At 40.1% G+C, this 27941-nt stretch overlaps 2 protein-coding genes across 6 annotated transcripts; one reads left to right on the top strand and one right to left on the bottom strand.

The window, feature by feature from the left end:
• Positions 1 to 3266: 3266 nt before the first annotated feature.
• Positions 3267 to 4826, bottom strand: LOC122657836 (serine/threonine-protein kinase WAG1-like). The gene has a single exon (XM_043852628.1). The coding sequence runs from the start codon at positions 4752 to 4754 to the stop codon at positions 3327 to 3329; it is 1428 nt and encodes a 475-aa protein (XP_043708563.1). The 5' UTR covers positions 4755 to 4826; the 3' UTR covers positions 3267 to 3326.
• Positions 4827 to 12665: 7839 nt separating this feature from the next.
• On the top strand, positions 12666 to 27764 carry LOC122660481 (protein SICKLE-like). 5 transcript variants are annotated; one of them, XM_043855802.1, is made up of 5 exons: positions 12666 to 12789; positions 20595 to 20923; positions 23802 to 24528; positions 26844 to 26853; positions 27754 to 27764. In XM_043855802.1, exons 2-3 carry the CDS (start codon positions 20611 to 20613, stop codon positions 24500 to 24502), a joined length of 1014 nt encoding a protein of 337 aa, XP_043711737.1. In that variant the 5' UTR covers positions 12666 to 12789; positions 20595 to 20610; the 3' UTR covers positions 24503 to 24528; positions 26844 to 26853; positions 27754 to 27764. The 5 variants fall into 5 exon arrangements, with proteins under 5 accessions (XP_043711737.1, XP_043711739.1, XP_043711740.1 ...); XM_043855804.1 differs by lacking the exons at positions 26844 to 26853; positions 27754 to 27764 and adding an exon at positions 24607 to 25098 and having other exon boundaries at positions 23802 to 24505; XM_043855805.1 differs by lacking the exons at positions 26844 to 26853; positions 27754 to 27764 and having other exon boundaries at positions 23802 to 23929; positions 23975 to 25098.
• Positions 27765 to 27941: the final 177 nt, after the last annotated feature.

Raw genomic sequence — 27941 nt, forward strand, 5'->3', positions numbered from 1 at the left:
AGCATACCTAGTCAATGTGGTGTGGTCGGCAGGTAAGTAGTCTGTTGATTTATTGTCCGGTTACTTTGGATAGATTTGTCATTTACAAGGTTTTAATCAATAATTTTCAGAAGGAATCGATCAGGGTAGATTCCAATTAACCCTGATTCTGTGTTTACCAACTCTGACCGAGTCCGGCTGAATCCGGCCAAGTATGAACCATATCAATCCCCATGAATGTGGCCTCAGCCTTCTCTATTGGAATGGCAGGTTGTCTCTTCAGCCAGGGCATCGAGCTCCTCTATCCAGGGAACTCAGCCGTTGGATGTTCCCCCTTCTCTCCCCCCCCCCCCCCCGGGTGGGTGCTGTGCTCCCTGGAGAGGAGCCGGATCCTCAGCCAGGACCCGAGCTGTGGAGAAGTTGCCCTTATACGGAACTATTGTTCCTTCAAGCTTGAAAGGACGATTGTTGAGTTTGGAAGAGAAGGGGTGGGAGGTGGGAGTATTGCCGTATTGGTCAGGTTTGGGAAGGAAACACTCTGGATTGTGAGGCCAGCCAAAGGATAAGAGGCAGGAGACCCTAAATAGAAGTGTAGAGATTCTTTATGGTTTAAGATCTGGATTCAATAATATGTCAGAATCAGGGTTTCAAGAAATGGGCGGATGGATCGCCCAATCTGAATCAGCATAAGAATTGTTGGTCACAGTCACAATTTTCGACAAGTCGATGTGGCCAATTCTTGGATAAAAACACCAGAATTGTTGGAATATTATATTCCTCAAACATGTCGATTCTAGGGTTTTTTCAGACAGATTTAAGCCGATTCCGGATTGGAATCAGCACTATCCGCTTTCGTTAGTTAAAACCCTGGTGAGAATGCAACACTCGTGGCCTCGTGGGCTTCAAAAAATCGGATTAAATCAGCTGATTCGAGCCGATGTGGACTGAGCTTATATAGAAATAAGGGTTTTTTTAGCTAATTTCCACCGATTCTGGATTCATTCTAGTTGGTTCTGATCCATGACCGATCCTGATTCCACGTCTTTAAACACCGAAGACTCGTGAGCACCAACTTGTGTTCATCAGTAAGGTTTAAATGACAAACTTAACGATCACCTTAAGTCTTGCCAACTTCTGAACATTCCTGCTACAAGTGTAGCAGCAAAATTTCGCTCCCTGATTCATGATTGATGTGGAGAACCCTAAAGTGGTGTCCCAATGAGGAGAATCTCAAGGAGGAATACTCCGTCTTTTATCTTCTTGATGAAATGGCACTCATCTCTCTTTATTTGTGTCAGGACTCATGTTACACATGGAGTAGAAAAGCCTATGTGTTTCCTTCTATCATATTTCCAAGGAGGGTGTGAGGAGTTATGGATGGGGGAAATTGTAGAGTGAGGCTACTAAATTTAACGTGTGTTATCCATCAGTTAAATTTTCTAAGTAATCAATTTACTTGGCATCAGATTGAGACTTATCTTTGTAGGATTTACTTGAAATCACATTTAGGTGTCATGCAAAAATGTCATGTGGCTCTTGTCCCAATTAAATGGAGTTGGGTATATGGATTCATGTACCATTTCTCTTTCAAACAAAGTAAGGAAAACTGAGGTCCCAAAAAATGATGAGAATTATAGTAACAATTCAAAATATGGTTTCATGTATGGCTCTATAGGTCTTCCGGCGACAGATTTGCTATTGCACCAATTCCCTGAGCTTAATCTCATGTTTGAAGGTGTGCTACCCCATCTGATCGGGCAACTACTCTTTTAGTTTATGATATTAAGTATCTTTGTAATAGCTTTGTTAGTGTAGATATCTTTTTCATTTTGCGTAAGATGAATGAAAAGGTCTATATTCTTGCTAAAGGGGCATCTTTATGTAAAATGTCTAAGGTGTGGTGGGTTCAATTCATCCATCGTAGTTTCTTGTAAACCCTGTTGTTCTTTATAGCAGGAAATTATACTTTTTTTCTTAAATAAATTCGTTTTGGTGGAGGTTTTTCCACCTCCCTTCGACTCCAAAAAAAATATATATATATATCATGTCACAAAATTTGTAAGATTAGCATTTGCATTACGTACAACTTAGCCATACTTTCCGCCGGAAAAAAAAAAAAAAAAGTTTAGCCATGCACGTACATAATATGCTAGGGAACAAGCTCCCAAGTATTCTAGGTTAATGACATAAAATGGATCTTTCGGTATCGGCAGTATTGAGACATATAGGGAAAAGACAACCAGAGATGGCTCTGATAGACTGATACCATATTAGATCATATTGGGGTTATAATGTCTTGTATTCCATCATTTGCATAAGTGGACTGATTTTGGTAAAGTTTCTACGGACAGGAGAATGCTACTTGGTTGCGTGGCTCTGCACCAGCACGGGACCAATGAGAACATGGGCACAAGAATCAAATCGGGCAGAATTTCCACCTTTCCATGGGGGCGGGGAGGTCATTTCTTGCTCCCTTGTGTCTAGGCGTGGGGTCACTTGACTAGTTGGTGTTATTTTTCTCATTTCCCATGTAGAGTTTCACTATATATATTTGTTGTGAGGGTTCTTTCTCTCTAAGCGATTGAGCTATAGGAGGTGTGAGGCTGAGCTATTGTAATCCTATTCTTCCTTAATAGTGAAGCAGATCTCATCTCACCGTGTAGGCAAATATTGTTAAACCACATAAATCTTTGTATGTCACTCTGTGATTGTTATTTGCAATCTCCATCTTTTTCATTTTGCATAAGATGAGTGAAGCTGTTGTAATCCTATTCTTCATTAATAGGGACCAATAGGATTTTTATCCCCTCCATTTCCCAGCCCAGCCCGATGCCACAGTGCCCCTAACAAGGGAGGGTGCAATGACCACCCTAACCCTGCTCGAACCCATCGTCCACTCCCCCTTATTAGAGGCACAAGGAACTTGGCCGAGCAAGGAACTAGAGGAGATAATTTTCCGGTACCAACAACTATAAGACACACCCAAAGGTCGTAGACAACCAATGTGAGATTATAATTCCATAACTCCCAACACTTACCCTCACATATCAACATGGGATTATTGTTCTAACTCACAGCACTTAAACTTCATATAGAGTAATTCAAACTTCAAAGACGTCTTTCTATGGATTAATCTCTTTAATTACATCATATTTATATACAATAGCTGCCGATTGACGCCAAGAATAATACACAACCAACCAGAGGGAGAAGCGCAGGATAAGAGAGAACCAAGAAAAATGGAAGACCAGAACTCATGAGTGGAAAAAAAAAACAAATCTAGCTTACAAAATAGAAATCATATTGCCATTTCCTACACTTTTTCTTACAGTAATCCATAACTGAAATCACCTTCGATCCTCTCCTCTTCGAAGTCGAAGATTACCCAAGCCTTTCCAAGACCAACGCCTTTTCTTTGACGACGACGAAGATGAAGAAGTTGCAGAAACCCTACTACTCACCAGCATCGATTTCCTCCTCGAACCCAGCAGACCAACGACCTCCTCTGGTGGTCTATACGTACGTATCAAGGCCCATTTAATCCCATGGAAGAAAGGGTGCTTCTTGATATCCGTTGCACCCTTGGCGCAGCCTAGCCTCCTCCTCGGATCTTTCACCAGCAACTTCTGTATCAGATCTCTCGCCTCCTCTTCTCCAGCCCCTGCTACGTCACACTCCGGGAATCTAAATGGCCTGGCCGAAGCTATATTGCGCAGGGTAGCCTCCTTAGTGTCTCCCTTAAACGGCGTCCGCCCGTATAACAGCTCGTACACGAAGATCCCAAACGCCCACCAATCAACTCCGTTACCGTGTCCGTTACCGCTCAATAACTCCGGCGATAGGTACTCGTGAGTCCCCAGGAACGACTTCGAGAACGCCGCCGTCGGCTCAGCCACGAACTCCCTCGTTACGTCTACTTCCTCCTCCTGTTCCTTCCAACGCCGCCCCCCAAAGCAGCTGTAACGGTAACTGTAACAGTAACGGCTCTTCTTCTTCTTCTTCTTCATCTTAAATTGGGTTGACCTAATTGATGTAGCTGTGGTGGTAGTTTCGATGGTGGGGACCACATCAGCTTTAAAACACAAGTCAAAGTCCGACAGCATTATATGCCCATCTTCTCTTATCAAGACGTTCTCTGGTTTCAGATCCCGGTAAACCACTCCCATGGCGTGTAGATATTCCAACGCCACCAGAACCTCCGCCGCAAAAAACCTAACGGCGTTAACCCCGAAACGATTCTCCGGTTGTTTGCGTAGGAGGGCGTGGAGATCTCCACCGGGACAGTAATCGATTAGCAGACACGAGTAGTGGGAGACCTCTAGATGAGCATAGAGGGTGGGAAGGAAAGGGTGATCGACGGTGGAGAGTACCTGAGCTTCCATCTGGACGTGAGAGAGCTTCTTAGCTGTAATGGCATCTCTGTCGACGACCTTGAGAGCGAAGTTGGCGCCATCATAGTCCTTGACACGACAGAGGAAGACACGACCTAGGTTGCCGCTGCCAATGTGTCGGATGAGCTTGAGGTGACGGAGGTGTAAAGCACCGTCGGAGGAGAGGTTAGTGGCGGCGTTGATTGCCGACCAATGAGGGTCGGATCTCCGGTGGGGACGTGAACCGGAGGTGGAGGTGGAGAGGCGGGACTCCTTGAAGCTTAGGGTAAGACTGCTACGGGCACTTGAAGAGGTGAAGGTACGGTCAGTGGAGGTGTTGGAAGCACAGCTCGTGAAGCTCAAATCCAGATCGGTATCTGAAGGGAATATGTTATCTTCGTCCATGGCTACTTCTTGCTTCTACAAATCAAGACTCGAGACTCGAAAGAGAGCAGAGAGACTGAAGGCTAGGGTTGCTTATAAAGGGTCGATTGAAAGAGAGAGAGAGGTGATGGTGGTTGTAGCTTCTGGGAAGGGATTAATTAATCTCTGCAAATAATAAAAAAGTATTGGAAGGCTCGTTAGGGCTAGAGAATTGAGATTAGCTTTGAAGCCGTGTTTACGTTGGAACATGTGAAACAAAATATTACTATTCCATAATAAGAAGCTGCTAAGAGGCAACTACTGCTTCTTTAATACTTTCCATAGTGGGATAAGAAGCTGCTAAGAGGCAACTAATACTTTTAATACTTTCCACAGTGGACCCCACTTTACGTTATGTGGACCAATGAGAACCTAAGGATCTCCAAATTGTATGGCTTATACAACGCGTCTTACTCACTAAGCTGTCGGTAGTAGGCCGTGATAAAGTACAAAAGTTATAGAGTGCGTCGATTTTACGCACCAGTCAACCTTTTCTATTAACATCTCCCAAAAGGGTAAAATCAGAATATTTTTATATTACAATCATGGATTGGAACCAGAAATGACGGGAATCTTCACGGTTTTAGACTATGTTTCCTTGAGAGGTTTACAATTGAAAGAAGTTTGATGTTCCAACACCGTATTACTTGGATTTCTTTCAATTTTATTCCATTTTCCTTGGTCTTTTGAAGTTTTAAAATATTTCTTACAAATTTTGGATCGAACAAAATATGATTCTTTCAAGCATTTGACAAACTCTACCTTACTAACCTGGTTAATATTATTAACTAAATACACAACCTGGACTTATGTACCTTGTGTCTTTGAACATTGAACGAATTTGTCATCTGCTTAATATATAAGTTTCTCTGATGTGTTCATAAAAAAAAATAATAATAATATTTTTACACTGTGAAATTCTCTTATGCCACGTGGAACCTATTGACATCACATTCTACCATGTGAATTTGAGCCCAAAAGCATTGTATCACATGATACAATGTATAAATCAATCTTAATTCAACCTCTAAGGTTCTAAGAAGCTTACAAGATGAAGACAAGAGAGTTGAACCTATGGGAAGACCCATGACTTCATGAAAGTCTACACTCAATTAACAAGACGTCGACCAATAGCAAACAGTTGTCTTTAGAAAGTTAAAAATGACTTAGCACATATGCTTCTCTATTTAGATATTTTTTAACTTGGGAGTTTGATGATTAGGATGACAAAAAAATTAGAACCCAGTTTTTCTCAATCCTTTGATTGGATTCGATAAGGGTATTTTAAACTTCTAACAATAGGACGTAAGAGTTACGATGCCATTGTACTTACATATGAACTAAATGGTCACTCTATCAATGAATTGATTCTATGATTTACCATCAGCAAATCAAAAGGTGCCCACAATAGATTGGCCAACTCCAGGCATGTATTTACATACATCCCTATTGATAAGGGTTTTAAAATGGGACCAGATCAGCTAAGGCCAATCCTAATTCCCCATGATTTGGTTCATCCAAGGGAAAAAAACCTAAATGCCTAACTTTATCAATTCAAGAGTGATTTAGACTGATTCCAATCCAATTCGAAACGATCCGGGTCCCGATTCCAAGTTTAAAACCCTGATTGATACCTTTCTCCACCATTTGAGTGCCACCCAAATAGTCCTCCCCCATGGTATATATTTTTGTGTTGCAACAACTTTTTTTGTTTTTTTTGTTTTGTGATCTTTGCCAATATGATGAAGGAGCATTATGACAGCCAATCAATTATCCACCAAATAATTTTTGTTTCCTCACCTGCCAGTTCAACGGTAGTTTTTATGCTCCAACAACTATTCAAAGTTTTATATTGAAATAAGATTAGGAAGAGTTTATTGATTTGACTCAAAATCGACCAACCGCAATCTCAGTTAACCCTAATTTGTAATAAACAAGTTATGACACTCTTAGACCGAACAAGTCAAGTCTATTTCATTCAATTCTATAACAATTTTAACTCATTCGAATTTAAATCAATACAGACTGATCCTATACCTAGTTTTGAGTTTTTAAATCTTAAAGCATTCGATTAATCCGAATCCAATTAATCAAACTATAATTGGTTTTTAAACAGATTACTTGGGCCATAAACAGGATGTAAATAGGTCATAAGCTATTTATAAACAGGCTAATCGGACCATAAAACACTTGGTCCAAATGGAGCACCCGTCGAGCTCTACAATCAACGAGGCACCGTGAGACGTGAATGCTCCAATAATAATTGGTATAGGTTTGGTACCAGATCATTTACTAAATTGATCCATCCGATTTTGGGTTTTTAATCGCCTAGTTCTATTGCATGAACAAGTAAATAGGGGTGTCAATTGACGGGTTTGGATCAATTTTAGTTTGATTTCGCTGATATTGATGTGAGAATGAGTGAATTTTAGATTGGTATCAGTTTCTATTTTTTTGATGAAATAGATTGGTATCAGTTTCTTATTCACAGATTGGATTTGCTTTTGGTCCGATTTGATTTTGATGCCGCAAAGGCCTAATCCAAAACATGAGCCAATAAACTTCCTCCAGTTCCGATCGTGAAATTCACGCGGAAACAGTTTGGCAGCAGTTATTACCTCGTCCACCGTGACGTGGCATTGCCGGTCGGTGCGGTCTGGCTGGGGTTTTTCGTTTCCATTTTCCTCTAAAAGTGGCAACTTTTTAGTAGTAAAGACTAAAAAGAAGTACAGAGTAAGAGCAGAGTAAACGAAGCCGGCGCTGACAGCTAGCCGACTTGTACTTTTGTACAGTTTTTATGTAATAATAAATGAAGAGCTTAACAAGAGAAGAAAGAGAGAGAGTTGTCAATATTAATTAATAAAGGTGGGGCTGGAGTACTCATATTAATTTTAGTGCGATCGGGTAGGGGAACAAGGAGTGGTGATGGAAAACAGTATCCACCATGCGATATGGGCCATTGGGACCCATGTGAAACGTTTGACGCTGCTGTCTGCAACGTGGGCAACATCCACCCTGCATTGCCGCTTCCCACCCACAGTAGTTCCTCTTTAAGTTTCCATTAGATAATACTAATCGTATTAAGATTTAAATATTAGAAACTCTCCTACTCTTTCAGTCTTCGCTTTTATACACAATAATTGAATTGGGGACGTGATCAGTGTTCTGGACTTCTTCTTTATTATGATCTGCTGGTATCTTCTTGCCTTCAATGTTAAGTGAAAAACTGCAACCATGTGATCCTGGTTCGCATGTGTGAAAAACGTCCGAGACCCCAATCTCACACATGAGAGAATGGATATTTCCTTTTTGAACCCTATGTCTTTTATAAACCTCAATACTTATAAGCTCGACATTCTACTTATTGAAAGCCAATGTGGAAATATTCTTTACCTTTACCAGTATTATTATTTAGCTCAAATATTTCTCCAAATACCTAAAACAAAACAAAGGAAAAGAGGTTTTATTTTAAATTTTCAAATCATGATCTTAATAAATAAAATCCAACAAAAATCCTATATATATATATATAGTTTCTCACATAAAGTATCTGTTCTTAATATTTTCTCTCTTCGAACCTTGTGGGTCTCCAATCAACACAATTAATTTTCGTATAATGATTGGTGTAGTGTGGGAGATTCCGCTCCATTACAAGTGGGGATTCTTTTCAATATCCTTTACATAATTCATATTTAACACACTCTATCCTCTTGACCTTTACATACTGATTAGTGTGAAGTGGGAGATTCCCTCCAACACCGGCAGCCTGGAACCCTTTTCCCAATCATTAAATAGGTAGAGGAGTTCAGAGAATCTGAGATAGACTTGGCAGACTAGGGTGGATGTGACCTACGTTGACGGATGGGTCACTACTTCTCATCTTTTGGTACATAGTATGGGCCCAACTAGTTTGCGTAGGCCCACATTTTTGTATTTATTAAACTTGGCAATGTAAGCCCTCAATTATTTGTCATTTTTATGATAATGTGTTTGATCCGAATTTTTTGGTCTGTCAAAATTCAACTTGGCACAATGTATGTCTTCATAACATGGCCCACCTAATGCAAAGCACATGTATTGAATTTAGGGCAATTAGTTGATAAAATTTCTAATATTTCATAGTCCATTTATGCTATTTTAACTAGCCCAAGACAAAACATTCAAAACTGAATTGTCTTTCTTTCAATCAATCACTTGTCGCAGAGAAACTTTTGCTTTAATGAGCAAAACATTCAAAACTGTTTTTTTTTTTTTTTGGGTGTGTGTATTAATACTTTAATGAGCAAGGGTTTTCTCACATAAAATGTTTTTTTTTTTTTAATTTTTAGAATAGAGAATAATAAGTAAAAAAAAATCATGTGAGGTGGTGTAGGAATTCTGACGTTTACCTACGTTGCTATTGTTGATGGGGAGGAATCTGTATATTACACCAATGGTGATATAGAAAACGGTATCATCCACATGAGACCTAAATGATCAGAAAAAAGAGAAAAAATAATTTAAAAAAAAAAAAAAAACATATGAGGAAAAAAATAGTACTCTGACATTGTGGCTATTCTTTTTCATGAATACTTATATGAATTAGGTTACACAAGTGATTCTTTTTATGGGCTTTCCTCAATTAAGGGGTGAATTAATGTCTCTCAAAGAACATCAATTTGTTTAATTCTTTAGCACTTAAAGCCATGAAACTAGAAACACAAATGGAGGAGTTGAAAGAGCTTGAGAATGTTGACCTTTGATTTATAAAATTGAAATATAAGAACATCCCTAAGCATATACATGCACCAAGCACTCCTTATGCACCAAGACAATAGGAGTGCTGAATACAAGGCAGGCTCAATCAACAACCAAGTGCAATGCACCCAATCCAATTGTGCTTAAAGAGAAAAAGCTTAAAAAAAAAAAAAAATTTGTTTCTTGTTGCTATATATTCCCTTTCATGTTGTCATCACATGGATCAATTTTTATTTTTGTTTTCAATCTTTGGTTACTCCCAATCATCAACACAGATCCCATGTAAACTGTAGTAGTGAGAGCTTTAGAATTGAAAAATAGAATTTTCAATGTCAAAGAAATGAGAAATCTAATCATTCCTTAACTAGAAATTAATTAAGATGCCCAGTTAAGTTGGTCGAGGTTTCTGGTTTGTCTGGTGGCCCACCAATGAAGGTTCGATAGGTAGAAGAAGAACCTGATTCCCTAACTTGGTTATAGTAATTGCCTACCAAAATCATGATTATTTGTTGTTTTATTTTAATTATCAAATCAAAGTCGTCATATGGGTGTGGGTTTGTTACAATTTCTTTTTGAAGTTCCACTTATGGGTTGCCAAACAGCACTCACGTGACCTGTCTTGTGAGATTCCCTCTATTGTTACCCTTCTCATCTTATACTATTGGCTTTCCATAACTTGTCTTTATTGTTGGTAATGGTCTCACTTCAATTTAAGTCTAAGGATCTTAAATGTTTTTATATACCTTTGGATTATTCTAATTCAACAGTTTAAGCTCTTAGATCAGACCAGTTTAAAAAATCGGAATCAGCCACGACTAATCTCAATTTCGATTGTTTTGGAGCAGTCAATTCTGGGGTTTTTGGGATCCGATTGTTAAGATTCAAACATGAAGAGTTGATTCTAGGATTGTAGGGGCCGATTCCAATCAATTATGCCCTGATCCGAATAGCAATCGGCAAGGAATTGATTCAATTTTCAATTCCGAGTTTAAAACCATTGGATTGAACTCCCAAGTTCGTAAGCTATCACATTTCTTTGACATGAAATCAGAGCATCCTTTGTCCTCCCTTCCCTTGTATATCAAAATGTATGCCAAGGTTACATTCCGATTACACGTGAGTGGGTGTGGTCGGAATAGTTCTCATTGTTGTAGAATTATAAGAATAATTCCACATTGATAAAGTCTACGACTCTGGATATCGTCATCTACCCTTGGACTATCTCCATTTGACTTCTTTACCATTAATGAGTTTTTATGTGTAGGGAGGGGGATTGCTATCAGGCTGTGTGGCCCCTACATCAGTATAGGAGTCAATGAGACTGTATGCAAGAGCATCCAATAGGGGTTTGGCAATCATTTCACCCTTCCTGTGTATAGGCACGAGCACCATACAACCTGCCTTCTTTTTCCCTTATGTTTAATAGGCAAGGGCAGGGTTCGCCATCGCACGCGCACACACACACTCTCTCTCTCTCCTCTTAGCTATCCTTATACAATTTTGCCGCACTTCATTGGTGCACTCCCTATACCGCTTGCTCTGAGAATCCTCTCCCATGTTTAATCATTCTTGTAAATTGTAACAAACAAAGACCAATCGTTCATTTAATATAAAAATACCTTCATCATTAGACGTAATCTGTTTTGGAGGGGCCCTCTTAACTTGTCTCCTCATCCTCCATTATTCCACAAGCAACAAAAAATTGCAAAAATTGATGCTAAATGCTTCTCGTGGGCATACAAAGTTCAACCTCTCCCCCCCCCCCCCCACTACCCAAAAAAAAAAAAAAGCCCTCAAGCCTAAATAAATAAGAGTGATCCAAATTATTGTTTTACAATGTAGACCCATGCAATATTTTAATGTGGAGTTTGTTAACAAATTTAAAGTCTCAAAACAATGGAGGGTATGAGGAATGTATATGTGTAAAAGGGTGTATTGTGCATGAGGCTTCCGTCAACGCAGGATCTGGAAAGGGTCATAATATACGCAGCCTTTCCCTTGCTTTTCGCAAAAAAGACTGTTTCTAGACTCCAACCCGTGACCACAATGGAGCAACCTTTTCTATTGCACAATGTGTGTGTTATCAGTAATACAAATCCTTAACCCTGTTTGACTTAAATTAGCTCTATTTTATGGTCTATTCCCAGGAACGTATCTACCTTGTTTGGACTTTCACTAAAAAGACTCTCAAACTAAAGAAGACTTGTTTGAGAAGAAATGTGTCAAAGAAAAAAGGAGTCCCCAAAGAAAGGATTGATGAAACAAAACTTAACCAAACAGAAATGCTTTCGCTTCATAAGAACCTTGCTTGACTGGCCCTGGTTCTTAACCATCATCAAAGTGGAACAGAGGAGCTCCTCTCCACTGCCCACAAAATCTACAAATTACAGCACAACGGCTTCCTCATTGTTAGCTGGAGTGGTCGCCGGAACAGAGATCTAGAGGAAGCAATGCTTGTTGCTTAAGGAAGAGGCAGAGCGAAATGGTAAAGGCATTTGGTGTAACATGTAGCATGGTGTGGTAAGCCTATGCTCATCAGGAGCTCTTGCGCCTTTTGGTGTCAATTTGGGCCTTGAACTGGGAACCGTGCCATTACAACACAGAACCGACCCGTTGTAGAACTAAATAGAACCGTTATGGGAGCTGGTTTTGAGGATAAGACTGTTTCGGGACGGTTTCCCAACCCAATAAGAAACCAGCCAGAATTGAAACTGCTAGGGCCCGTTTAACATGCATAAATTGCTTATTTAGAATTACTTAATGTTTAATGGTTATAATTTATACAAGATTTGCTTTGTAATTACAATAAAAAACTAAGGGTTGTTAGTAATTTTATCAATTGTTTACTACTACTAAAGAGAATTCAATTGAGCCATTAAGTTATCTTTAAGACTTCAAGGAGAGGCAGAGACCAGACCGGGTTGCAAATTAGGTATTATCTCTCTCTTTTTTGTGGAATTTTATATCTGAGCCGTCAAAATAGAATCAAATGACGTGTCACGTTTTCTTCACTTAACTGTAGATATCCAGTTACACCAGGTATTGGAGAGGATGCGAGCCGTCATAATACCCTTAAAATCAAATAAGTTTCCCGGTTTCGAACAGTGACTATCTCTTTTTTTCCGTGATAACGTAACACACAGAGTTTCCGATTTCAAAATCGATTCCTAGGCCCTAGCACACCACAAAGGGCGATAAAAAGGCTCGTCACAGACTGACCGTCCTCACCAAGACTCCAACGGCGACCTGAAGGTTGATAAAGGAGCAGAGTCGGACTGAGGTAAGATCTCCCTTCCTCTAAACGCCATAATTAAATTTCGAATATTCAAAAATTTTGAATACAGAGTATAATTTTCATTATTTGGTCATAAGAACAGAATCCATAAATTTTCGATCCCACATACGACCTATTTGTTCTATTAGTAAGGATTTATGTCGTTTCAGGTAGATAATACAAATTGTTTCTCTTTCGTATCTTGTTTGACATGTTTAGAAAACGGATCCTTGAAGTTTTTTTTAGTGAAGTGTTAATCCTACAATCTGTTGTTTTTTGTTATATTTGCTTGTTTTTTCTCTGAATATCGTAAACGAGTTTATTTTTATTCTTCAAGATGACCGGAGCAGTAAGAGGTCATGCATTCTACATGTTTGATAGAATGCGTAGACATTTACTGATGGGAATCTCCCACTTTTTGTTCACTTCTGGTAACTTTTTCCTATTCAAGAGCTTAACACCACATCATAGTTACGTATTACTCCCTCTGCTCGTTTTAGTTTATAGTTGATATATAAGTCATGCAACTATAATAACCTTAATTTGAACTATCCAATCATCTCCGTTGTATGTTTTGTGTCGCTCTTAAAGTTGTCGTGCTGAATGCAGCAATATGGATGTGAAATGAATGATTTACCCTTAACAACATCAAATTGCCTTTCATAGACTCATGGCTATTGGTGGCTTCAAAATAGGGCATTGCAAGTCACATTGTCGAACATTAAGGCCCTATTGATTTCTAATGAGAATAAAATTTCAATGGACCTTAATAAAGAGGAAGGAAAGTGAAGTGAAAAAAAAGGAAACCTGTTCAATTATGTGGTTTTTTTTTTTCTCCCAGAAGTAAAGTGGGGTGTAAAATTTCTCTCTCTCCACTGCTTATTAAATGGAACCCAAGAGTGGATGGAAAGTTATATTAAAAGAAAAAGAAAGAAACAATACAAATACGAAGCAGGCTAGCCAAAGGGAGGACCCCAATTGAAACAAACAAAACAACCAGCAAAAGGAACAAATCTAACAATGTAGACCAAGAACAAACTATGGGAAATAGATTTTGAAAAATATTTTGATCAACCAACGCTCTTTTTCCGGCCACCATAATTGGTGGTGAACAATCTGCCGCCTCCCTATGAAGATTTGCTCCACAAAATCGGCCGACTCCCTGTGCATTATATTTTGAGGATCTCCCAAATCAGAGGTTAAATTCAAATTTTGAATTTGAACCTCCAAGTGATTAATGAACGTGCCTTCAACAGAACCATGTCCGGCCAACTGTGCCCAGCTTGCACTGCCGCTGTCTACCTCTCCTGGATGTGCTTCACCATTATCCTGGCTAACTGAAGAACCAGCCAACACCCTTCACACCTTTCGATGAGCTGTGCCGGGGCATTCGATGGAATAGACGAAAACCTCGCCAAAACCTTATCTGTAGGGCACTGCAGTTCAGAATGATCAAAGACACAACACACCGAATGCAGGGGACACCAGTCATATAACACATATTGACAAGAAGAGTGCCCCCCCCTCCGCGCGGTATGGATAGAGAAGGAGTTCAAGAACTCCTTATCTGCTGAGACGTTAACTAACATGCGAGCAAAGGATAAACGTTCCTTAGACTTAGTACATTTGTCCATGAACAATGGAATTCCAAGAATGCTCCCAATAACATTAGGCACTGCCTCAGTCCAGAAATGAAAGGGGAAGTTTGGTGAATAATGGGCTTTTACTGGACATGCCACAGACCACCTTCAAGAGCATGCAACTTGTCTTCCTCGGTGTTAAAATGAAAGATGAAGTGACCGCTATCAAGAAGGGTGATGTCGACGGTCCCAATGACCTTCCATTGTTTTAGTAGGCTATCATGCACCAGGTAGAATGGAGGACAACGATCCTTAAAATACCCCACTAACGTATTACTCCGCCCATTCCTTTCTGGCTTTAGCATTTTTCTCCCAAAAACAAATACTGACTTCACCTCATTGCTTGACACTCCCTACTTGGCACACATAGATTGGTTGGGTCAATCACAGTTTTACTAATATCACATACACAGTCGTATGACCGTCCACCCCGCTACCATAATGTGGTCAGGTTTACCAGACTGTGCACACACCCATCCTACAACACACACACTCCACGACACTCCAATTCCACAATCGCAATTAAAACCACAATGTACAATATGTGGTTTGACAATTTTCCTGCATCCACGTAGCAATACCCTACCTAGGGTTTCGTGTATAGCTCAACACTATAGTTTGCATGCTACAACAGTTCAAGAACTCCTACTCCTGCTTCTGTTTGTACTAGCTTATAGACTAGAGCTACAACCGCACATCTTCCAGGCCCCAATTTGATAGGAATACATGCAATCAATTGCAAATATTAAATCTGATGTAGATCAAATTATGAAGAAAACAAGGCCAAAACACTGTTCATGGCACTGTTCACGCAAACAGTGTCATAGCTCATAGTTGCCTTGTGTGGGGGCTTTTTAGAAGATCTTGTGGGCCTATCAAGTGGAGAAAGATTCTACCCTAATGCTGCCATAGTTTAGTTTCTATTTTCAGTTTTAGAAAGTATATTTTATTTTCAATTTTGTTCTCCCTTATTTTATTGATCCTGCTGCAATCAATCTCCCATTGGTTTTTCCCTAGTTTGAGTTCGAGCTTGCATTAAAATCCCACCATTACATGCACATGCTACGTATTTCAACCAAAATACAACCTAGAACTAAGGGTAGGAATTTGCAAACCCAGATTACCGCCACCTGGATAATCTCAACTCTGGCAAGGTTCTTGAAGCACAAAAATCAACTCCGACGATGCACAAAGTATAATGAAGTCATCATCAACACCCAAATTGAGTAAACAATATACACGACCCCTTTTTGCTCTTCAAAATCTCTCAAAAATGGGTTTAGGACGTTCTTTCATGAAATCCCAGGCCACAGGAAAAAATTGTGCTTAAAAAGCCCTTAAAATGGGGTCATAATTGCATTTTGAATTTGGTTCGTTGAATCTTGACTGGGGAATTCCAAATGGTATCCATTTTGCGTCTTCATGAATCTCTTGTCATTCTAAGGTATAACGATCTGGCGGCACGGTGTTAGGCCGTCCGATTAGGCCTCCAAAATGTGGGCTTGATCTCAGCCCTTAAATCACCTTCAATTTGTCGATGGAACATACGACTGGCATGTCCAACCTGGGCTAGCCAAGCGGAATATTCCCCGGGCACACGGTGTGCATGCATAACATTGAATCAAGGACTTCCGGCGGCTGAGTTGACGACCATTCGATTGAGTTTTAAATGCGGGTTAGCTCTGGGCCTTCGAATTGGCATTTTCATCGTTGTTGATTGCAGGAAGCTCGAAATCATATGAAATGGAATCTTCGGCTGCTACACACGGTGCCGCATGTAACACTGTGTCATGGCAAAGGTTCAATGCGACACGACGTACACAACATCTTTATGTGCAACCAACTGAGCGCCTCGCGGGAGAATCTTCTCCGTCGTGCCTAGAATTCTAGAACTTCACATATATGTATCTCAAGGAAAAGCTTATTGGGAGCATTAATTTTAGGGGCTCATTAATGTAGTCCCAGATTGGTAGAGGACCAACTAGGAGCCAATCAACCAGGATCTGTTATGAACAGATGAATTGGCTAGGTCAAAATAGGGTTTTTGGTGAAATTAGGGTTAGGGTTTGGTGTTAGGGTTATGTCAGTTCAAGGTAGGGGAGTCTATTAGTGAAGGTCCTGAGATGTTTTGATGGCTGGAAGTAGGTTACATTGAATAAGCAGCAAGTTACGGTTAGGGTTTCAGGTTTTTAGAAAGACGAGGGTGAAGGAATCTAGGGTTTTGGCTGTTCAGAATTGGACCACTTTGGATCAAGTATCTAGGGGATGGAGAGGGAGGTTCGGTCCAAGTATGGACAGTTTCTGATGGTGGAATTAGGCTGTGCAGGTTTTAGGGTTTTGGGGAATTAATTGGGAGTGGAGATTCTAGGGTTTGAATGGAGGGAATGGGTCCAAACTACGATCGAGTTTCCCAATAGGGGTGGGGAAGGTTTGATCCAAATTTGGGGCAGAATGATTGGTTGGTTAGGTCTGTGAGGGATTTAGGTTATGGGAAAATTTAAAATAATAGGGGGAATGTTAGGGTTGGGGCTGTAGAGGGTTAGGAGAAGAAGTATGGGGATGGGGGATGTTTCCAACTCACTTGTAGTTGCAGAAAGTTATTGGCAGCAGCTTGAATAAAAATGGAATCTTTGACTAAAACTAGAAAGTAGAACTTGAAGAAAATCATCTAGGCTTCACACCGCAAGGTGTCGCTTGGATCAAATACCAATCCCACCAGCTTTGATCAGACACAAAGCAAGTCTTCAAGGAGAAGAGAAGTTGCAGCAGCTTGCAAGACCACATTTTAAAAATTCAGAGGTAATGTGCACCTCCCACGATTTTATTAGTATATATAGGTGACCAATGACCTTACTCCTAACCAGCATAGGAGAAGGAATAGATCCCCCCCTAGCCGAGCTCTATTACATGGGCAATTAATTAGTCACATGACAACTTAGAATAAAAAGATCATATTCTAAAAGAATATTCCAAATAACTTAAATTGGACCAATGTTTCAACTGGTTCAATTTAAAACATAAGATAAAAACTAAGTATGGGAGTTTACTATACAAAGGCATCCCTACTACTCTAACAATTGGACTGTTACTTGTTTTTCTTTTTCTTGCGGATTTGGGGCTTCAGCTCTGCATCACTCATTGAGGCATAAGATCAAGCACCTTGCGGCATTGTAGGGCTTAGCCAAAATTTAGGAAAAATTCTCATGTGACAAGAATGCAGCCGTGGCTCTCATGACTCGTGGCTGTGTGACTCATGCGGGCTGCAGCTGCGTGGCCCACATGCACCTGCTGCTGTGCTTGCACCCCAAGGAAGGCTGATTGCTATGCACCTGCTGTGCTGCGGGCGTGGCATACCATGCCCACATTCCTGCAGTCTTGCTCCCGGCCATGCTGCCCTACCATGAGCAGGCGTGCTCCAATGGCTCTTGTGCATGGCTTGCCATGCAGCCCTGCTGCTGTAATTCATGCTGCCCACCTGGGCTGCCTATGGCTGGTGACATATGTGGCCTAGTTGGAGGTCAAAGATTGTAAGAGAACAAGAAGAGAGATGAGAGTAGAAGGTTGAAGGAGAAGAAGTAGAAGAGAAGATGGTAGAATATTGTGTGTTAGAGATCATATCTCCAACACACCTATTTTACTTCACTAGCATAATATATGGAATTACATACAACTCCCTAGGGACGTGAAAAGTAAAAAAAGGCAAATACAGTGTAAGACAATAAGTAAATATGCTAGTTCCCAAAGTACCCTTAATACATCTCTAACACTCCCTCTCAAGCTGGAGAATAAATGTCATACATTCCCAGCTTACGCAACAGGGTACTGAACTGATGATGAATGAGCCCCTTTGTGAAGATATCTGCCAATTGATCACCAATCTTCACAAAAGGGGGTGCATATGTAGCTAGAGTCAATCTTCTCCTTGATGAAGTGTCTATCCACCTCTATGTGCTTCGTCCAGTCATGTTGCTTAGGATTGTGAGTTATGCTAATAGCAGCTTTGTTATCACAATAGAGAAGCATGAGTGCCTCAGTATCAAACCCCAACTCTTAGACTAACCTTCTCAACCATAGAAGTTCATATACTCCATGAGCCATGGCTCTAAATTCTGCCTCTGCACTTGATCGAGCTACAGTCGGCTGTTCTTTACTCCATGTAACCAGGTTGCCACTTACAAATGTACAATATCCAAATGTAGATTGTCTATCAAACACTGAACCGGCCCAATCAGCATCAGTGTAGCCTTCTATCCTCAAATGGTTATACTTGGTATACAATAATCCTTTCCCTGGGTTGGACTTCAAGTATCAGAGGATGTGGTATACAACATCCAAGTGCCCACTCTTGTGGGCATGCATAAACTGGCTTACTACTCACATTGTATAAGTGATGTCCGGGAAAGTCAAAGATAGGTAGATAAGCTTCCTTGCTAGTTTCTGTTATTTTCCTGCATCAACAAGGGAAGGCCCACAGTCTTCTCCTAGCTTGTGATTCTGCTCAATAGGAGAACCTGTAGGTTTGCGACTCAACATCCCTGTTTCTTTCAATAGGTCCAGCACAGACTTTCTTTGACATATATTTATTCCTTTCTTGGACCTTGACACTACAATTCCCAAGATATACTTCAAGGATCCTATGTCTTTGATTTCAAATTGTTGGGCCAAATAAGTCTTTAGCCTAGCTATCTTAGCCCTGTCATCTCCAGTCACTACAATGTGAGTGTTTCTCAGACCTTCCGAAAATCTGTTTTCTGTGTTCACGTTCATCACACTGTACACCTAATCTGACCATTGTTTCCTTGATATTTTAGACACAACTGCATCAGGGTTCAACCATTACCTGACCATATTTTTTGGTTCCATCGGCTGGCTGATTTTTCAATTACTTATTTTCTCTATTCTGCCCTATTACTTCTTAGTTCTGATTCAATACGATTCTCTAACAGGTAAGTGGGACGCATCACTATTGTTGTGAACATCCCTCCTACCGAGTTTGTTATTTCCCACATATTTTAAGACGAGGAAGCATCATCAATTGTTCATGTTCTGAACCAGGTTCATGATAGTGGTGTGGAGCATGGGACACTCTTCCAAGCTCTTCTATTCCTACCCTACTCCAAAATTCGGGGATGAGTTTTCTTGAACTAGTGGGGAATAATGTAGTTACGGTGCAACCTTAGGCCCTGTTTTTATAGTATTTGGTTATGGATTTTTGGTCAATAGGGTGAATTTAGTCTTTCAATTTAGTATTTTAATATCTGGGCCCTCTTAGTCTTGGGGTTAAATAGTTATAGTCTAGTAGTCTATCTAGAGTTAGTCTCACTAATGCTAATCTAGTTAGTGCTAGTGTTTCATCCATTAGGTTACCTTTTTAGTTGTTTAATTTTGTTAGACTATAGGATAAGGCTGAGTTGTTGTTGTTGTATAGGTTTTAAAATTGTTTGAAGTTTACCAGGTTTCTACTTTTTAAGTTTTTTATACAAGGATGTAACCTCCTCTCAGTTTACACGTTTGAATAAGAGTTTATTTGTGAGAGTCTCTTTAATTTTCTTCAAGTTATTGTTCATGGATTCTGTTCACAGTCCTAAAACAGCCCCTATCTCTTTCTTCCCCTATTGCAAGCTGCTGAAATCATAGTTTTAATGCATTGCCTTGGTGACACCTAGGCGTCCAGGCACCTTGGTCACCTAGGCAAGCACCTATTTGGTGTCCCCTTTTGTCCAGGCCCCCTTCAACGCCTTGGATCGCCTAGATGCCATGACAACTATCGCTGAAATCAACAAACCGGCAAGCCTTTTCAATCTGCCAGAACTGATTGTCCCCCAACTTTTTCCAGATTGTGGTGGACTAATGTCAGCCTGGTTTCATCTCACAGATAACATTAGAACAGACATTTTCTCACACAGCATCAGAAACCCAGTTTAAATTTGTATGTATATATATATATATATGGGGAAAAGGTTGGGCACGCCACCGGGGTGCTCATCCTCTGTGTATCTCTGTCCCCTACCCATGGGAAAGGACCACCCTGCCCCTCCCATTGGGCAAGGCCGCCCTCTTACCTGGAGTGGGCGGTGTGCCCAACCCTCTCCCATATATTTATAGCTCCCTTAAATAATGTGTCGATGCAGTAATTTGTTGTATATGTAGCTTATGTTCCTGTTTTGTTAGCTTGTCCTCATATCAGATGGAAGAATCAGAGAAAAGAAAAGAGAGATTGAAAGCAATGCGAATGGAGGCTGCTGAGGCTGAAGCTTCCGAGATTGCTGATGGTTCTACTGCCCCTGGTTACCTATCCAATCCACTAATTGAACCCTCTGCAATTCCACTGGTGGAGGGAAGTTCACCTGCTGTTCCGCGGTTTGATTTTTACACAGACCCAATGGCAGCTTTCTCTGGTAACAAGAGGAGGAACAGCAGTATGCAGACACAACAAAATTATATCTCACCTACAACGAGTAGTGGATCTCCCAGTACTAGGTTTCCATCATCTCCTTCAGGTAGCATGCTCTTTCTACACTGTCCTTTTCTTTTAGTTATGAGTTTTGCATAGTGGAACTGTTTGCAAAGGCCAAAATATCATGTTAGTTTTAGGGGTTTTTTTAGTATATATTTTTTTTCTTAAAACGTTATTGTCTCTGATGTTTTGTTTAAGCCCTAGACTTCTTGCTGTTTGGTGCAATACAATGTAGTGAAAGTAGAGAGATACTTAAACTGTAGAAGAAGTTTAGAACTAAATTCTCTATTTCTTTTTAATTTTTTGGTATTTGGGAAACAAAAGGAAGAGACTAATGAAATGGGAGGATGGTTCATGAAAATTTCTCTGTGGTTGGCTTCAGCACCATCAGTAGCTGAGAGTCTCCAGGTCCTCTTGCACATTATTATATTCACCAAATGACAAATCCTTTCTTATTATTTGTTCATCTTTTGTATATCCCTTTTTTTCTTTTTGTGTCTTCTTTCCCTTTGTTCTGGAGGTTTTTCTATTTTTTTCATTTCTGTAGTTGTAAGGAGGCTATCAATAAAAGATGGTTTGTGGATTTGAATATCTGCTATGTTTGTTACCACAAATTGAGTAATATTATCCTCTGAAAATAGAACATATTCCATTCATGAAAAACTCTTAAAAAGGTACACTAATTAATGTGAAGTTACACTAGAACTAATATTTTTGTTTGTGATGGCGGGGGTTAGGTAGGATGAACCCTAGGTTCAGGATTACAAACCCCCGTAGGTCGTCTCAACATCACAAGTAAAATCCCAAAACAGAATTTAAGTCAACAGTATGGTCAAATTCTGAAATCTGGAAAACAAAGGGGCAGATTTGGGAGATTTTTTGTATATCTCCAGATCAGCAGACCTGATACAGAGCTGATGCACTACATCCGCAAGAAGAAGAAAAACAAGAAGCTGTCCAAGTAGTACTACTAGTATTAGTTAGTTGCTTAGTAGTTTATTTCCCATACTGAGTTTTTATTTTGATGTAAAAGTCATGTGACTACATAAGTGGTCACAAGACCCTCTTTTTATTTTTAAATTTAGTTATTTGTTTAGTAGTCAAGCAACCTTTTTAAGTTGTCACATGACCAGGATCGGATAGGCTATTATAGGAGTCATGTGACAATTTAAAATGTCACATGACCTTTTCTTTGTCAATGTAATAGGGAATCAGCTAGGGGAATCTTTCCTTTTCCTAGGCTGAATAGGTGTAAGGCCCTTAGGCCATTATTTAAAGCAATAGAAACTGTGGAGCTATTCATTCTCCACTTTTGAAAAATTAAAACTTTTGCTTGTGCAAGCTGCTGCTTCTCTTCCATTGTGAAGATTGCTTTGTGTCTGACCAAAGCAGGTGGGATTGGAGTGTGATGCAATCGACACCTTGTGGTGTGAAGCCCAGGTGGTTCGTACAAGCTCTCATTTGCAAGATTCAATTTTTACTCAAGGTTTTGCTGCTGCCGATTATTCCCTGCAACCACAAGTAAGTTTGAGACATCCCCAACCCCATACTTCTTCTTCTAAACCCTGTACAGCCCAACCCTTATTTCCCCCTTTTGTTTTCTTCAAATTCCCATAACCTAAATCACTCACAGACCTAACCCACCATCAAAATAACTTCAAATTCAAATTACAGCATCCCTAGTACACCCCCTCCATTCGATCCAGACCTTTGCCCCATCCAATTATCAAAACCCTAAATTCCCTCAACTCCCATTAAAAACCTAAAACCCTAAATTACAGTCCAGCAAGATCCAGTCATCATCAGACCATCCCACCTTGGCCGAGTGACCCTTTCTACACCTAGAGAACTCGACTTGAAGCCCTTGCCCGAATTCCCCCTCTAAACCCTAGATTCCCTCATTTCACTCTTTTTAAAAACCTGAAACCCGAAACCCTAACTTGCTGCCATTTAAGTTTTCACTCTTCTGCTCATCAAACCATCACTGGACCAATACTGATAGACTCCCCTACATCTGCCTAGCATAACCAACCCTTCAAACCCTAACGTAACCCTAACCCTTATTTTGACCTAATTCTATATTTTACACCAATCGGACTGCCTGTTCATAGCAGATCCTGTAGTACTGGTTCCTAGTGGGTCTTCTACCTACCTTGACTACATTAAGACCTTATCTAAAGTGACATGTGGCTGCATAAATTCTTGAGTGATGTCCTCATCAGTTGCTGTCTCACAGGAAAAGAAAAAGGATCATTTACACTTTCTGCATACCATAAAATGCATAGGTTCCTCAAATCAGGAAAGTACCGTCTGTAAATTACACCCCCCCCCCCAATGCAAAAGTCGTCCTAGCCCCTTTCCCCCCCCCCTTGGATGTTATATAAGTACCCTTCCCTAAATTCTGGCATAACAGTCATTTATTTTGATCCCTGCAATGTTGTTGTTCTAAAAATTACATGACTTGCATAAAAAAAAAGACTAAATGACAATCTTTTTTTATCTTCAAAAAACAAACGAAAGGAAAATGGAAATGCTTCCATACTACTCTGGCTCTCTCCTCCAGTCCCTCCTCCCCCCCCCCCCCTTCTCTCCTTGCCCAATCCTGCATAATAGAAATAATAGCTTGAGAAGGGATCCAACTCACTCAGGGCAGTCTATCACCTCAGCCCACAGTCCTTCGACATAGCTATTATTTCTGTAGTTTAGCTCAAGACCTTATCACTCTCCTTACCAGTATGCTGTCCTTGTTCCATCAATTTTGTTTTCTGTAGAGCTGTGTGTTTTGTAGGATGTAATTGTGTTATATATCTGTACTCAAATGTTGCTCTCTTTATAGTTGAAATTAAGTGTGAGCCATCTAAAAGATAATGATTTTTTTTGGTGTCTAAAGTGGACATCTCTGCCTTTTCTTTTTCAATCAGGTCCAAGGAATCTCGTCGTTACTCCGTCTCCTGCTCATCAATACCATAGTAATTATTCTCCCAATAGTTATAATCCCAATCAAAGAATATATGAAGCATCATTGAGTTTTGGTGGTTCAGATTCTTGGAGAAGCCCAGTAGGAATTGCTAGTCCTTTTCCAGGGTACCAAGGAAGAAGCCCAGTTGGAATTGCTAATCCTTTTCCAGGGCACCAAGGAACTCCTCCGGGGGTCTGGAACAGATCTGGTGGCAGGGCTGGCTATGGCTTTCGCTCCCATTCACCAAGAGGTGTTGGTTTCCCCAGTCCTGGTTTTGGACGGGGTGGTAGCCCTAGTCCTAGTTCTGGAAGAGGAAGCAGTCATCAGTTTAGTAACAGCCGCAGCCCTGGCTCAGGACGAGGTGGCGGAAGAGGGCGTGGTTTCCATACTGTTGTCTCAGCACGGGAGAGACCAGATATGTTTTACAACAAGACCATGGTAGAAGACCCATGGAGGTTGTTGACTCCAGTTGTAAGAAGCTCAGGTGTGCAAGTGAATGCACAGCATACCCCTGGTTCTCTAAAATCTTGGCTTCCAAAAACAGTTGGTCTGAAAAAGGCCAGAGTTTCAGAAGCTGTCGATGACTTTAATTCCCAATCAAGCCTTGCTGAATGCCTTGCTTCAGCTTTTGAGGAGGCTGTTAATGATGGAACAAGCATATGAGAGGTGGGTGCAACAGGAGAAGCTTGGTCCCATGCGGGCTACTTTAGGATCTCCCTTTGCTATGCTTATCTGATCTCACTATGAGTTTATCTAAAAACCTACTGTTCCTCTATTGCCAACAGCCCAAAAGGTGTCTGAGGAAGGTTCCAAAGAATGCAATGTCAAAGCAAGGGAGACCATGAACAGGTATGCCTAGGTATGTAATTTATTCGATATCATTGGGCCAAAATTATAAGTAGCTTCATATACACCTCAACACTGAGTCTTCCTATGAATTTGTAATTTAAGCCAACTGTTATCAACTCCAAGTTTCCAATTGAAAAGGCTTGGCATCTTGTGGTTGTTGGAAATTTTTGTTTTTGACATAGATAGATGCCATTAGCAAGGTACTCTGAAGTTATCTTTGGAATGCTGAATTCCTTCAAATTGTTTTTTTTGTAATAATCTTACTTAGCTGTATGTCTGCCCATCACAGTTCTTTGGAAAAGAATGCATTTTACTTTAAATAAGGACCTACTACGGGTGTTCAAATTTTATTCTTGTGAATATACCATTCATCAACTATTTTGATTACTGGCGAACTTTGAATATCTTCATTCCTAAGAGAAACAGTTGATTCTATACACACCTCTTTCTCCATCTCTGTAGGTGGTGAGGAACGGTTTATTGATGCTTCTTGATGTTTTGTAAGTACAAGTTGAAGCTTGAAAAAATGGCAATATTTCTTAGGTAAAAAAGGATTCTGTTCAGTCCTGCACACTTGAGTCAAGGGTTTTTTTTTAATTATTTTCCTTATCGAACTGAATCAATGTTTAGAAAAACAATTTTTTTTTTTTTTTAAATCTGAGTCAGTTGGGGGGGGGGGGGGGTGGGGAAGCCGCTAGGTGTTTTCCCCTTTCCTTCATCCCAAGTACTCAGTCATGCGCCAATATTCTTTGGTAAAATGGATTATGTTCAGTCCTGCACACTTGAGTCAAGGTTTTTTTTATAATTATTTTTCTTATGGAACTTAGCATCAATGTTTAGAAAAACATTTTTTTTTAAATCCGAGTCAGCTGGCATCTCGGGTACGTAATTTCTGTTTTTCATCGGGGTGAGGTGGTCATTTTGCCCCCCATTGTGTTTGGGCATGTGGCCTTCCCCCCTATATATATAATTATATTATATATGAGATAGCTGTTTGGTCATGTAGCCCTTGCACTCGCACGGGGCCAATGAGAGTGCACATCGGAATCAACACAAATAGGATTTCTTATTTCAATAAGTGTTGGGTGGCAATTTTGTTTGGGCACAAGAGCCATGTGACCAAGTGGCATTCTGTTCTCATGGAAAGGCGAAAATTCCCAGGGCCATGACGGCAACGCACCATACATGCCTAGGTAGTGTTCTATTTCCTATATGTATATGTAGGGAAAATTTTCTTTGCACTGTGGCTGCAGGTTGTACCCAAACACATGGGGGTGGGCAAATGACCGGCCCACTACCCTGAAAGATTGAAATGACATGTCCACCCTGCCCCATGTGTTTGGGCGTAGCTTGTGCCCTCGTGCGCTCTTGGGCACAGAATCTTTTTAAATAACATAATAAGAAGTTACTTTTAACTTATTTTGAAGGGAAGTAGTTTTCTTTACAGGAGTGTGGCCTATGCCAATGCTCCCATGTATCTATCTCTCTCCTCAAAACAAGGGGGCAGAGATATCTTTTCATATGGGGAAGAGAGAGAGACTCATGGAAGTGCTAACGTAGGTCACTCTCCCGGACAGAGTTCTTTTTCCCCAATTTTGAAATACTTGTTTACCCTAACTTAAATAACTTTTGAGAATGTGAAGTAGCATGTGGAAGCCTACTGCTACTTGGAGGTCTTGAGTTCAAGTGTCCTGGTTCACATCTCCCTCCCCCAATAGAATAGGATAGAGTAGGACCTATCAAAATTTTTTTTTGAGAATATGACAAAGGTAATCAAAAGAAGGTTAGTGAATTGGAAGCTTGCAAATTGAAGTGCATTCCCCCCCTCTTGCAAGGAGGTCAAGGTTTCGACTTTCTTGATTACATTTGAGCTTTTAAAAAGACACCCTTTTCCTCTCTCCCCTCCCCCTTGGTAGATGTAGGATCTGTACGGCTTGTTAGTAGATTTGGATAGACAAACAAAGAAGGTTTTAAATTCTACCTTCAACACCTTGATGATAGCAAGATGCACCCACATAGTATATACAAGTTTCATTTTCATTGATAATACCTTGAAGTCAACAGTTGTTCCACCAAGAAAAACCACCTAATAAATAAATAGTCGTGTTCTAGGGTACCTAGGTATTACTAGCCTCGTAATGAATTAGTAAAAGGAACCTATTCTCGTAAGAAATTTATGTTGAAGAAACGATCATTCTGGCTATGTTTGGTTGCAAGGGATATTAAAGGGAAAAGAAGTGAAAATTTTTAAATTTAAAAAAGAAAATTTTATAATTATTACCTCATGTGATTGTATAAACTACTTAAATTTCATACCATATTTAATAATGATACATTTATATGTAGTTTTTATTTTACATTTTAAATCAAAGGGTATTGGATGCAAAGTAAAACAGAATTTAATAACCAAATATAGAATGGTTTGGAGTTAGTAATGTAGTCACATGGTGTAATGGTGTAATGAAGCCTCTAGGTGTCAATATGCCTAGCCAAGTATAATGTTTCACTATTTGTTAAATGATAGTGCATGGATTTTATTTCAATGACTAAATTTTAGTCCAAAGTAAATAGGGAATGTTTCTCAAACTTTGATTCAAAATTCTAATAAAATTACCAAAATGCCATCAAATGGAGATGAATATAAAATACAATATGACATATTTTGTAATTTTAACTACTCCTATTGCTCTACACAATTTAAGCTGAAATTGTACCAATGAGATGCTTGCCTAGTCATCTATCATATTAACTAACCCATGTACTGTCATATGGCAAATAGTGAAGTACAAAATGACCGACCCACCTAATGCTTTAGCTTGCGCTCCTATTGGCCCTACATGCAAGGGCCATTCTCCCTCCACAAAAAACATCTTCCCTAAAAAATGGTATTCCATTGGATGAGTTTAGATAAATATAAATCAAGTGTAGGTGATTGATGCGAAATACCATAAAATTTTCTCTTCTTATTCAGTTTGCATGTATATTCTATCCTCCATCAACCCCATTGGCCAGTGTACATAAGTAGACTGGATTATTATCCTCTCCAATTCCCTGTAGCGTGGCAGTGCTAGTGTGGATGTCCGACACGTGGCAACTCGGACATCCAACGGTCTGAGCTCAAAATAGTCAATGAGCTTGGACCATTGGATGTCCGAGCTGCAACGTATCAGATATCCACTTTGAGCTTGGACTATTGGATGTCCGAGCTACAACGTATCAGACATCCACACTAGCACTGCCGCACTACCTAGCT

This window comes from Telopea speciosissima, chromosome 4 (genome assembly GCF_018873765.1).
Source record: "Telopea speciosissima isolate NSW1024214 ecotype Mountain lineage chromosome 4, Tspe_v1, whole genome shotgun sequence".
In the NCBI taxonomy this organism is placed as follows: domain Eukaryota; kingdom Viridiplantae; phylum Streptophyta; class Magnoliopsida; order Proteales; family Proteaceae; genus Telopea; species Telopea speciosissima.

Coding starts and splice junctions, on each gene's coding strand:
- LOC122660481 (XM_043855802.1), top strand. CDS start 20,611: ATGGAAGAATCAGAGAAAAGAAAAGAGAGATTGAAAGCAATGCGAATG. Junction 20,924..23,801: donor GTTTCCATCATCTCCTTCAG/GTAGCATGCTCT, acceptor TTTTTCAATCAG/GTCCAAGGAATCTCGTCGTT.
- LOC122657836 (XM_043852628.1), bottom strand. CDS start 4,754: ATGGACGAAGATAACATATTCCCTTCAGATACCGATCTGGATTTGAGC.